A 12,373-nucleotide genomic window follows, 5' to 3' on the forward strand; every position below is an offset into this window, starting at 1 on the left:
ATCATGTCATTTTTTTACTGGGTAGGGTGTACAGCAGATCTTTTGTAAGAGTGTTTCTTATAAAGTGTTTCTAGTAAAGAATTCAACGTACACCTTCACTATCTCACACTGTTGTGCTGTTCCATATGTGTGACATGCTGTTGGATAAGGAATACAGGTTGTGCACTGTGGCTTTATGTGTTTTATTAGTAAGTGTAATACATTAATATAACAGCTGTCTGATGAATGGAAACTGTGCTGATACATACTGTATTATATTCAACCAGCATGGCTGTGCTGTCATTTAAGTGAACTGAATTGAAGAAGTTAAGACTCTGCAGCCAGATTCTTATTTATTCAATCACTTACGGCAGTTGTACACGTCAAATGTACTATTTCCTATTAAAAAGGTTTAAGGTGCAGCAATGTAAAGAAAAAAATATGGATGTGGATAATTTGCCTATGTTATGTTAGCGCTATGCTAACATTTACATTCAGTGGGTTCAAAACAGCAAGAGTTTGAGCTTTGTAGTTTTTAAATCAATTTACAGGATGTAGGGGCATTTCTGATTTACAGATGTACACATGTTCACAAGCTCATCCAGTAGTTAATACATACAAACTATATGCTTCTAACATTCGACACAGACATTTGTATTTTGTTTCCTCATATGCTAATACATAATCATGTATATGAGCACATGCTACGTATCACATCAGTGACATAATCCCAAACTCTGCATACTTTATATTAGGGCTCGAGAAATTACAATTGACTGCAAATCCAGTAAATTGTCAGTTTGTCCAGTAAATCTGTACATTTGTGTTACTTTTCCCTTAAAATACTTTTCTTGGCTCATATTCTCAAAACCAGACAAAACACAAGACAGAAATACACCTGAGTACACCTGAGCTCTAACTGCAATGGGAAAAGTGAACACCATATGGAGCAAAAAACAATCAAACGTACCCAAACAAAATACCAGAATAAAAAATAATGTGAAAGGTGGCAGCCAGGGTAGAGGTAGAGGGATTGGCTGACTTTCATTGCCTTTGGTAGATTAATCTCTCCAATGACGTCCACTTTTCAGGGTCTTGCAGAGAAAGGCTACAGAAGTTTGTCCTTCTCTGCACATTTAAGAAATTACAACACACATCTGAGAACGTCCACGATTCAGCGTGGAGACATCATGAAACTTCCAGTATTTCTGAAGCAGTGGGCATGAAGTGCTTTTCGTAACCTGACGTGCACTGTTCGTCCTCTGATGAGCTCCAACAATCTTCCCTGTCCTCCTCTTCCCTGTCCCTCTCCTCATCTGAGTCAACCATTTTACTGTATGCCTCCCTTCCACATCTGAAGTCTGTCCTGTGACACTCCTCTGTGACCGCATCCTCCCTCTGATCATCTTGGCAGTCCATGTGTGAGCTCCTATCCCCGACCACTGGCCTAAATAATCCGTCGACGTCTGAGGCTTTCTGTTGGGAGGACTTAGATGCCCAGGTCTCAACTTGCACAACCTCCAACAGAGAGATCTTAGGATGTGGCTCATGGATGGGAATGCAGATCCACGCCATGGGGTCATTAATCTACAGGGAGATCACACACAGACAGTGTGTGATAGTGACATTAGCAAGCATATAGTCATAAATGGGATAAGTAATTACCAGTGGAATAGCAAAATAATGCTATTTACCAGGATTAATAATCAATGTAAAGTAAACCCCATTCAGAGATTAGACTGCAGTTCACAGAAGACAAAGAAGACCTGTCAATCAGTCAGACTCTCACCTGGTGCTTCATCTCTCTGAAAATGCAGCTATTGCGAGGATCTGGCACTTTGTTAGAGAAACATGGGGGCACCAGCGGACACACTTTGCATTTTCCCAGACAAGCACTGAGCACAAAAAAAGAAAACATAAGACACCCATCATAATCTTAATGATAAGTTATTTAAAAAGTGTAACAATTTATTCTTCGCTTCAATGTTAACATCAACATTTTTTGATAGTCAACGTATAGACCGAAAAAAGGAAAATAATTGTGATATACCACTCCTATAGATCAGACTGAGAGAGGATAACTGAGCTTCAGAAACACAATATAAGTCAAAGTCAAGCTGTTTAAGATGATTGTCTCACCTGACCAAAACAATGAGAACACATATTACCAACACACAAATTACAACCAGGACTCTGAAGTATACTGGAAGAGAAAGAGACAGAGAAATGGCATGAGAGGGTCAAACCAATTTATCCAGCCATATGATCAATTCACATTAAACAAGAAAAGAGTTCAAATGTGATAGGCTACCAGAATCTTCATCGTCCTTTGTTTTGAACCTTATGGTGACGTTTCCTCCAGGCCCAGCTGCAGTCACAGCTTTTATCCACACCTCATACTCCTGTCCTGGACTGAGATGCGTCAACTGAATTGTCTTATTTTCATGCTGTGGAGATGCACTCACTTTGAGCACTAGAAGAGACAAATTGTATGGAATGAGGTTAAGCATGTTAAGGTGTGTCCTTAACTAATTAGTCCTTTACTAATTATTACCACTGTTTTACATGTTGCTGATCTTTACCTTTCTGTTTGTCTACTCCGATCTGGTAGTAGAGGATAACCCCACGCTGCTGGGAGAGTGGAGCAGGCTCCCAAAGCAGGGTCACATTAGTGGCAGCAAGGGAAATCGTATTAAATAATGTCACTTTGGGGGGGGCTGAGAAGTGATTGAGATTGGGACATAAGGATTACAAGTTTATCTTCCATTTAATATGAGATGAGAAGTTAAAATTAGCCAAAGGAAAAAACTCAAAGAATGGCCCAGGAACAATGCACAAATACTTACTTCCTTCAAGAGAATATCCTGTAACTGTTGAAAGGTGAAGGACTTCCCTGCTGTGTGATACTGTGAACAGTGACACTTGATAGGGTGTGTAATGTTCAAATCGACCTGTAGGTGGAGACACACATCAGAATAAAACAGCTATTTTGAAAACAGCCAGCACAAGTCCAGCCACAAAAGTAAAAGTCCTTGCAATCTTTAAAAGCCCTGTATTCAAGTTGAAAATGTATGTCACTGATAACCATTGCATGACAATTTCCTTAAATGAATGTTGTCTAACACTTTCTGAGGCTGCTCTCTTAAATGTTTGAAAATTTGAAGCAGCGTCTTTATGTAAGTAATCTTTCCAAATGACTGCATCTCTGGCAATGCTATCAAAGTATCCAAATCAAACAGACCTTCAAAAAATGCTGTTGTCTGGCTTTTGTTCACTTTGACCCAATCAAATCCTCGCCCTGGAAGAGATGCTGCTTGTTTGTATTGCACCACATATTCCTTCAGGTTGTCAGAGGACTGAGAGGGCAGATTCCAGGACACAGTGAGGTTCTCTTCAGTCATCTTGAGGCGAAAAGCTTGCTCATTTTTCTCTTTACCTTAGCAAGAGATGAATGCTTTGTTAGTTGTGTTGAACCATGGCAAAAGAAGAAATACAAATGAAGGAAATAGAGAGTAAGACCATGCAAAGGTATAATTACTGCACCATTTTTCAGCAAGAACAACCCCTTAAATATAACTTTTATCTTGTAGCTTCCTCTCCATATGACAGTCTGGGAAGACAATACCTGATACCGGCATGGCGAGGTAAGAAGGCACTGTGGCACCATGAGCATTGTAGGCTGAAATGCTGACTGATGACGCATCCTTTAGAGAGGAAGGGAAGTGGCATTGCCTCGCATCACACAATAACTGGCCCTTTGACTCAGCTGTGGACACGTTCACTAACACTACAGTGCCGTTTTTGTAAGACAATTTGACTTCATATCCCAGAATGTGACCACAAGCCTGAACTGTAGAAAGGTTCTGGATAGGATGAAGAGAAGGAGAGGATAGCAATGGGGTGACTTTTTGTAAAGTGAAACACTGGTTCATTATTTCAATCAGAGAATAATGACTGTGTGTGATTTGTTTTACGCACCTTCCAGGTCAGAACACAGTCAGAGCTTGCAGGGGATGTCCCACAATCCCTCCATACATCCAGCTCCCCATCAGGGGCTGAACAAGAGAGGGAAAAGGAGCAAGAAGGACCAGTTAGAATGGCAAAATTGGAATGACAGGGTTGTGTAACTCAGTGGTTCATAGTTTTAGCAGAAGAAATGGCTATTTTGACAAGAGTGAGAGACAACAGAGCAGAGTTACTGTCACCATATGAAGATTATAGAGTGAAAAATTGAATTGTGGTCATGTCAACTTGAAGGAATTGTTCAACATCTTTGAAATTATAGTTATTTGCTTTCTTGTTGACGTATAAATGACAGGATCAGTAACACTCTCAAGTCTGTAGAGTAAGCTAAGACAGATAGTTTAGCTCAGTACAAATACTGTAAACAGGGGGAAACAGCTATGCCTGTCCATAAAACTATTAACATTTATCAGCCTTTTCAATGGCCTTTGCAATGCTTAACTTGGAGACCACTTCACAAATGAGGACTCACTTTTCTCTGTGCCTTGTATTCTGTGGATTGGACTCCAGTCACTCCTCAAGGTTGTGCCACAAGCACAGCGAACTTGAAGTTCATAGGCTGTGCAATTCTTGGGGTTGTTGAGTGTATAGCTGCCATAGAATCCGCCCTCTTCCTGTGCAGATAGGAAAACAAAATGAGCTTGAGCATGAGCAGGTATTCAGTTGATAAGTCTTTAGTCAATCAACAATTTCTGGCTTTTCTTGCAAGATCGTCTTTGAGTTGTTTTCAGGACATTAATTAATTCATTTATTATTTCAGCACTACTGTCCCCTCATTCTCAACATACTCCATTGTACAGTATAGACAATGTTGAGAAGAAATAAAGAAAAGTAGTGGATGACAAAACCTAAAACAAAGACACCTCCTGCCAGATGTGGTCTGCCTCAGCCCGATGTCGAACATCACAGTGTCCCATAGAGAGCAGCAGCTGGTCACAGTTGAATTTCCAGTCAATCTCGAATTGGTCATGAGGGTTTGGTGTGACTTCAGGAGAGGGCGGCTTGACTAGAATCAGAGGCAGATACCCATTAATATAAAACATCCCTTAAATTAAAACCAACAATTTGAAGATAATCAATCAGTCAATATCAATTTTTTCCATTGAGACGGGATAATTATTTTGTTTCTGGTTGACTCACTGATATTTGCTGTATTGTACACAACCTCCTGAGATTTGGCGGAACCATGCTGGTTCTTTGCCTGGACCCAAACACAAAGGTCACCATGGTTGAAGTGTACACGTTGGATATACCCACTAAAACCAGTCCCACTGATCACATGCTGATCCCTGGAAGATGAGACAAGACGAGAGAAGACAAGGGAGGAGGAGTAAAACAAAGTCAGAAGGCTTCTCCCAAAGTAAAAAGCTTATTTTCAGCAAAACTTTTAAGTTGTCAGACAACAATATTTCAGTACATAAAAGCCTGTAATCTGTGCAATATTTCTCTGTAAACTGTGCAATATTTTAGGACATAAAAGTCTGTAAATACTATTCCCGGTACACCCTTTTGTATATACTTTGTGTTAACTGCATGCACTTTGTCTTTTAATATTCTATTCTGTTATTGATGCTGCTGTGAAATTCGGAATTTCCCCTCGAGGGACGAATAAAGGAATATTGAATTGAATTGAACAAAGACAATGAATGTTTTTGGTTGTGTTTACTTGCTATCTGCTGCCTTCCAGTGCAGGCTGTAGTTAGTGGGGATCTGAGGTTCCAGCCTTGCATTCCAAGTACAGTGAATATCTTTCCGACAATCTTTCTCATCACATGGGATATAGCACTCGGGAGCAGGAGGAGGAGCAGGAGGACCTGGAGAAACTAAAAAGAGAGAATAAGAGAAAAATAAGACATTATTTTGCAACAAAACAGTCTAATCTTCATGAAGGTAGGACTTATTGCTCAGCTGTTGAATTAGGCTGTGGTAGATGTAGGTAGGTGCACCAAGCAAACTGGCAAAGTAGTATTCTTTCCTACATCCATGACATTTGACGAGCATATGGTTTTGGATTTAAAAAAAAAAAACCCACAACTTGACACCTTGTATAAAGAGCTCTTTTAATGTCTGTTATAACATAAGATGATCCTTTTATTGATCCCCCAGAGGGGAAATGTGGGCGTTGCAGCAGAGCACAGGGACAGAAATGAGTACAGGTATATAGATAACTTGTGACTATATAGTTAAAAGGTACATGAAAGAAAAATGAGAAGAGAATACTGTGTATTGTACTGTCCAAAACAATACCTTGAGATCCATTCATTTAATGGAAAAGAGAGCAGTTAAGTTAGGATCAGAGGCACATACTGCACTGAAATGTCTAATCCAAAACGCCACCGCCATGATTCACAACTAGGAAAGGTATTGGGCCACTGTTGCAAGGTTCCAGGAAATCATGAGTCACAAAATTACTTACCGAAGACATTAACCACTACAATAAAAACAGTTGCACGTAAATGGTCTGAAGAAGTGAAAATGATCGCCATGCTTTTCTGCCAGAAGCTCATACTTCAGTATGACCTTGCAAGTCTCCATAGTGCTGTCAAACAGGGAACTGAAAAACACCCAGTACTGATTTACTGTCAGTGTTAAGCAGCAGTTAGATTAAATGCACACCCTTACTAATATTTACTAGAGTTTTGGTCTGATAAATGTATAGAGAGAGAGAGAGAGAGAGAGAGAGAGAGAGAGATAAATACTGAAAAATAGTCAGACTAACAGAGGACTGAGCTTACCCACAAGAAAAATACGTGCATGCAAACACTCACACACACCTTTTTTCTATTCATCACAAGAATGCCACCTTCACCCACTTCTCGTAAGTCTACACACTGTTAGTGGTGATCAATTTGATGCCTGCACGCAGCACATTGCAGGGAAGCGCTCTGCCGGTAACGTTAACAGGAAATGAGCGCTTTGATCAGGCTGGGTCCAGACCCTCGCCTTGTAACCACTTCCTCTACAGAGCAGACAGAACTGAATCACACAAGGTCAGCAAGAAATGAGAAAAGAGTCAAAAGTACAATAGCTCTCTACTTGGAATAAAAGTATGAAGAAGTATGAAAAAAAGAAGAAAAAAATAAACACAAGCGAAGTAAAAAAAAGGGGGGGGGGATGAACACATACAGGGTTAGAGAAAACCGAAAGTCTTCAATAAGCCCACCTGCTACAGCAAAACAAGTTGGCAGGTTAATCAGCAAGATGGACAGAAGCCACCCAGTCTGAAATGTGGCCATTACATTTGGACCCAGCCCTCACGTGCCTGTGGGAGGGAGAGAGAGAGAGAGAGAGAGAGAGAGAGAGAGAGAGAGAGAATGTGAGGCTACATTCCTCAAATTCACACTTTGTTTGTGTGTTTGACCCTGGCGACGAACATCTGGAGCCACTGCATCAAAACATAAGCTAGGGTACACTCTGGAGTTTGGCATGCCAGACACACAGTCCTGTTAGACGTACTCAAATTTAAATGAGCAAATAACTAAGTGCTAAAGCGTTGTAACAGGTACAGTAAAACACGGACATAACGGCTCAAAGACTCCATTAAAAGCAGTGGCGATATCCGGTGTTTGTACGTGAATATTGTTCTGTCTCATTGTAACAAGCTGCTTTGTTCTTAAGTATTAGCGAACTATCGAGAGTTATAACTGTGAACTACTGACCTCATTATGAGACAGACTGAGCCTCCTGTCCTGCACTCTGAAGCGCCTTCAAAGTTTGTTGTGAAGTTCAAAGTGTGAGTACGGAGAATCGTTGTTTGGCCCCGCCCATTTTCGGAATTGCCAATGACGTATGCACTCAGGCGCCAGAAAATACACGCGCACGCACGCACGCACGCACACACACACACACACACACACACACACACACACACACACACACACACATTCGGTATTACGACTTTCTCAACAACACTTTTATACTTCCTGCATTGTTGCTGCATGTCTGCAATCATGAATAAACAGTCTGTGTTAGAGTCACACAAGGTGGAACAGCTACTGATAAGAGAGAGTGGAGGCTGCTGAAAGTGTATTTCATTTTCCATTTTGAGCTCCATTTTTCCTTTCCTTTTCGCTGTAATGCAAAGGGAAATATTGCTGTTTCTATGCCACTGCAGTTATATGACAGCTGTAGTGACTTTCAGATAACATATATATGATGGACCTCTGAAATACAATGCATTGTTAAAGGTTAAACCAGCAGTTCCCGACCTTTTCTTATATGATGACTCTATGGAGGGGTCCACCCCTTGGTTTGGAACCACTAGGCAAAAATACCCAACAGTACATGAAGTAGTTAAAAACTAGCAAATAAAACAAACTAAACAAATTGATGCAGCAGCATTAACTATGCAATAATGCCAAATATAACAATATCAGTTATCATCATTACTACAGGTATAATTCTTATGCAGATACAACAGCTTTGTTTATGTAACTTGTACGTTTGCTTATAATTTTACTATTTTTACTTTTTGTACTTTTGCAAAATTTTAAATGTGGAACTTGTAACTTGTAATCAAGTATCTTCATATTACTCTATTAGTACATTTACTGAAGAATCTGAATACTATTTTTCAACACTGGCTATTGGGGAAAGACAAGATTTCAACATAAGCAACAATATCATTGTTTTAACACAATTTTTTATTGTGGGTCTGAATGTTTATCCCATTTGGGTTGTGTGTGCTATGAAACAAAAGCAAAACAACAGCAATCTATAATTTACAAACGAGATGGGACATTGTGATTTTTTTTACAGTTGTCATCAAATGATCTGAACAAAACACAGCTGCACAATTCAGCTTCATACAAAAATGGGTCTATGACAAAATATATGATAGTGGTTGAGGAAAACAAAACAGCTAGGTTCAAGATTGAATAATAAAGGCTGTTCATTGCAAACACTGGAATGCATTTTTAAACAGACAAAAAACATATATATAAACATTCTGAACGCATGGCAGCCCTTTCCATACATGTCATAGATGTTAAAATATACACTAAACAACAGTTTTAATGGGTTAACTGAAAGACACTCGATACACAATTAATTAAGATTCATGATATGCAAAAAAATGTGTGAGTATTTGCATGCCTGTTTGTTTGCCTATGTATACAATACATGTCTTCCAATGTATTTGCTCACATGGTGGAGGCTGAGTCTCAGCAAAGAGAGCTGATCTCGCTCTTGCTGCAGCCCCACTTGCAGCAGGCATTGGACAGGCCCACCACCACATCCCGGCCCTTGCGGTCAGCCTTGCGAAGGGCTTCCAGGATCTCCTCGGTGATGAAAGATCGCGCCGGCCTGCTGAACACGTCCTCCTGGTTGTCTCCAGGTGTGAAGCTTAGATCTCTGTTCCTTTGGAGGAGACTTTCTACCACAGTGTTGTGACTCAGGCCCTCTGAGGACTCCTCCTGCCAGGAGCTGAATGGGTCCTCTGAAACATCTGATACAGTAAAACGGGCCAATTAAGCACTAGAGAGTAGCTATGTTTTTAAGATAAGATAAGATAAGATAAGATAAGATAAGATAAGATAACACTTTTTATTTGTTTTTGTTTTTTTATTTTATTCACTTTTTATTAATCCACCATAGGAGAAATTTGGGTGTTACAGGCAGCAGCAGGCGTATCAGAAGTATAAAAAGACATAGAAAGGAATATGATACAAAACAGAAGATTAAAAAAAATCCAAACTCTGTAGATATACATTTGTGTTGTTCACGATTGCACATTGGCTAAAAATATGGAGCGGTATATAGAAGAAAAATATGTATATGCATAGACTTGATACAAGGAGACAGGAACGTAATATTGAAGAAAAAATGTAATATTGCACTAGATGTTGCATGAGATGTAATGGCATGATGGTGAAAACATAGATGATCTCTTACACCCAGAGACAGAATAATAGTTTGTTCTTGTCCATGATCTGTATTGTCATTAAAGGACTTGCTGAAGACGGCATGGTGGAGGAAAAAAGTGTCACAAGTCCCAGGGATATGTGGGTGAAAATTTGCCTGTTTTATAATTGCTAGGATGTAGAATAACATTTTTTCAGAGTCAAAGCTGACCAGAGATCAATATAAGACATCTAAAGGAAATCTAAATAGGGGTCATAGCCCTCGGTTTCTTGCATCAATTGTCCACTCTCTAAACATTGATTCTCTTCTGATTCTCTGTCAATCTGTGCTTAAAAGTGCATTTAATTTCCTTCTCCCTCCATTGCCATTATTGTATTCTATTCAGCAGAATTGAAAACAATCACAAATGAGCAGACGACCAAAAAGACGGAAACTTCATCATGGACATGCAATTAATAGTCACAAGATGAAACTCTAAGAGTGACTGTAGTGACATCACAAGGACAGTAATGGTGATATTGTAGCACCTTCAGCCTCTCACCTGCACTCCTGACTGACCGTCTCCATCGTGAGCCTCCACAGGTGAAGATGACAGCACGGATGAACTCACGGCCACATAGCTTCACCCCATATGTTGGGTCATCCATGGGCTGAACCCTGGCCACCAGGAGACACACAGCTAGCACCACAGCTTTCCACATAATACCCCAAGGAAATAATGCTAAATAGAAGTGGTTAAAATAAGAGGGGATTCTTTGCTTTGAGCAGCACTTAGCTTTCTGTCTCTGTTTGCTAGCGCTATGACTCTCTAGATGACCCAGGCGGGGTTTATAAAGGGCTTTGGAGCACTGCAAGGGAGACATGCATACTGCGCATGCAGGCCTTTTTTCTGAGAGAAGCACTGATTCAAAAGAGAGATACAGTCAGGGACCTTTATTGAGACAAAAAGCGGACCAAAGGTGGCATAACTAAAGAGTATGTCAGAGGCCTTGATGATCTAATTGCGTTTCAGCATGAGAAGCATTTCTGTCACCTGTAATGTCCCTCAGCAGATCCCACTTACATCTGTTAAACATTCCATGATCGTGGTAATGTGCTGAGTGAGAATATGAGGATAATGTTGATATTTATATTGTCAAACAAAGGAAAAAAGTATCACACTATGTGACTGGATAAAATTTTCTATGTTTATTACATACTGGCCAATTACAGTTCTGTCTCTAGCTATATGTCTCACAAAGGTCATGACTACATCCTTTGCTATATTGTGACATATCACGGTCTCTTATCCCCAATTGACACCATAGTATTGTTGTGTAAAATGTATGGATATTTTACAAGCTAAATAAACTAGTCAAACAAGTCAAAGCAATGAAAGGTACATTTAAATGGTAATTCTTTTGAAAATAAAAAATGTTAAAAACATAAGTATGGTGAACTGGCATTGCAGAAAACATGAAATTAACCTTCCTGGCCTTAATACATATGTTGCCTCGAATTCCCATGATGAAATACTTGGTGACACAACTATGGGGAATAGTTAGGCCATTGTGACTGTAGTGATCAGTTTTGCCATTTTTAATCTACACAAGACCTTGTAATACTTCTATGTGTATCATTTTCCCTGTCACTTAAAAATCGCTTTTTCTATCCTCTCTTTGCCAAAAGGTGAACTGGGAAAACTGAGACAGAACCAGTGACATTTTCGAAGTCAGATAACATAGAAGTCTTATTATGAGTCAGACAAAAATAAAACACATTTTTATCGGTATCATAGTCAAAGGTCATTCATTTAGAAAAGGACAATGGGGGTGATGAATTTTTAATTAACGTGACGATAACAAGCAAACAAAATGGCATTTTAGGAGGGTGTCCACCCTGACATCCATTCACACAGTGTCACAGAAGTGACCTGTGGTGGTCACAGGAGCAATGTGAAAATGCAATGGCCCGTACTTGTTATAAATGTGTAATCTGTCAGTGCAATGCACACAGTAGATACATTTATATAATTTGGTCCTATGTACTGGTCCTTTATACCTTATTGTTTTAAAGAGTAATTGTGAAATTATTTACAAAATACGTTTGTGTTGCATCAGGCTTTGTCATTCACATATTCTGTTGCACGAAGGCTGCATAGCAATAAAACTATTTAAAAAAGCATTAGTAAAATATATCAGCAGTATAAAGATGAAGAATACAAACTGTTATAGCTGAAACAAGTAGTCAGTAAATCAATTCGTCAATAGAAAATTAATTGGGAACTATTTTGAGAATAGTCGTTTTCACGTCAAAACATTTCATTGTTCCAGTTTCTCAAATGTGGGAATTTGCTGCTTTTCCTTTTAATTATTGTCATTTTAATTAATTTTAATAACTTTTTTTATAATATATTTTATAATATATTTTAATTTCAATTTTAATTTTAAAATACTTTGGACAATTTTGAGGTTTGGACTGTTGGACAGAACAAACCCTTTTATATCAATGCATGAGAAACAATAATCTA

General features: G+C 39.2%; 2 protein-coding genes across 2 annotated transcripts; both read right to left on the bottom strand.

Moving 5' to 3' along the window:
• Positions 1 to 1,107: 1,107 nt before the first annotated feature.
• il12rb2l (interleukin 12 receptor, beta 2a, like) lies at positions 1,108 to 7,759 on the bottom strand. Its single transcript, XM_070981575.1, has 15 exons — positions 7,662 to 7,759; positions 7,166 to 7,264; positions 5,669 to 5,816; positions 5,143 to 5,291; positions 4,866 to 5,008; positions 4,475 to 4,616; positions 3,958 to 4,034; positions 3,605 to 3,842; positions 3,221 to 3,415; positions 2,826 to 2,930; positions 2,562 to 2,696; positions 2,291 to 2,452; positions 2,119 to 2,182; positions 1,769 to 1,874; positions 1,108 to 1,566 (listed from the first exon to the last, which is right to left on the bottom strand). The coding sequence occupies exons 2-15, from the start codon at positions 7,236 to 7,238 to the stop codon at positions 1,168 to 1,170; spliced, it is 2,136 nt and encodes a 711-aa protein (XP_070837676.1). The 5' UTR covers positions 7,239 to 7,264; positions 7,662 to 7,759; the 3' UTR covers positions 1,108 to 1,167.
• Positions 7,760 to 8,700: 941 nt separating this feature from the next.
• rln3a (relaxin 3a) lies at positions 8,701 to 10,638 on the bottom strand. Its single transcript, XM_070981647.1, has 2 exons — positions 10,406 to 10,638; positions 8,701 to 9,448 (listed from the first exon to the last, which is right to left on the bottom strand). Exons 1-2 carry the CDS (start codon positions 10,563 to 10,565, stop codon positions 9,165 to 9,167), a joined length of 444 nt encoding a protein of 147 aa, XP_070837748.1. The 5' UTR covers positions 10,566 to 10,638; the 3' UTR covers positions 8,701 to 9,164.
• Positions 10,639 to 12,373: the final 1,735 nt, after the last annotated feature.

Source organism: Chaetodon trifascialis, chromosome 15, assembly GCF_039877785.1.
Source record: "Chaetodon trifascialis isolate fChaTrf1 chromosome 15, fChaTrf1.hap1, whole genome shotgun sequence".
In the NCBI taxonomy this organism is placed as follows: Eukaryota; Metazoa; Chordata; class Actinopteri; order Chaetodontiformes; family Chaetodontidae; genus Chaetodon; species Chaetodon trifascialis.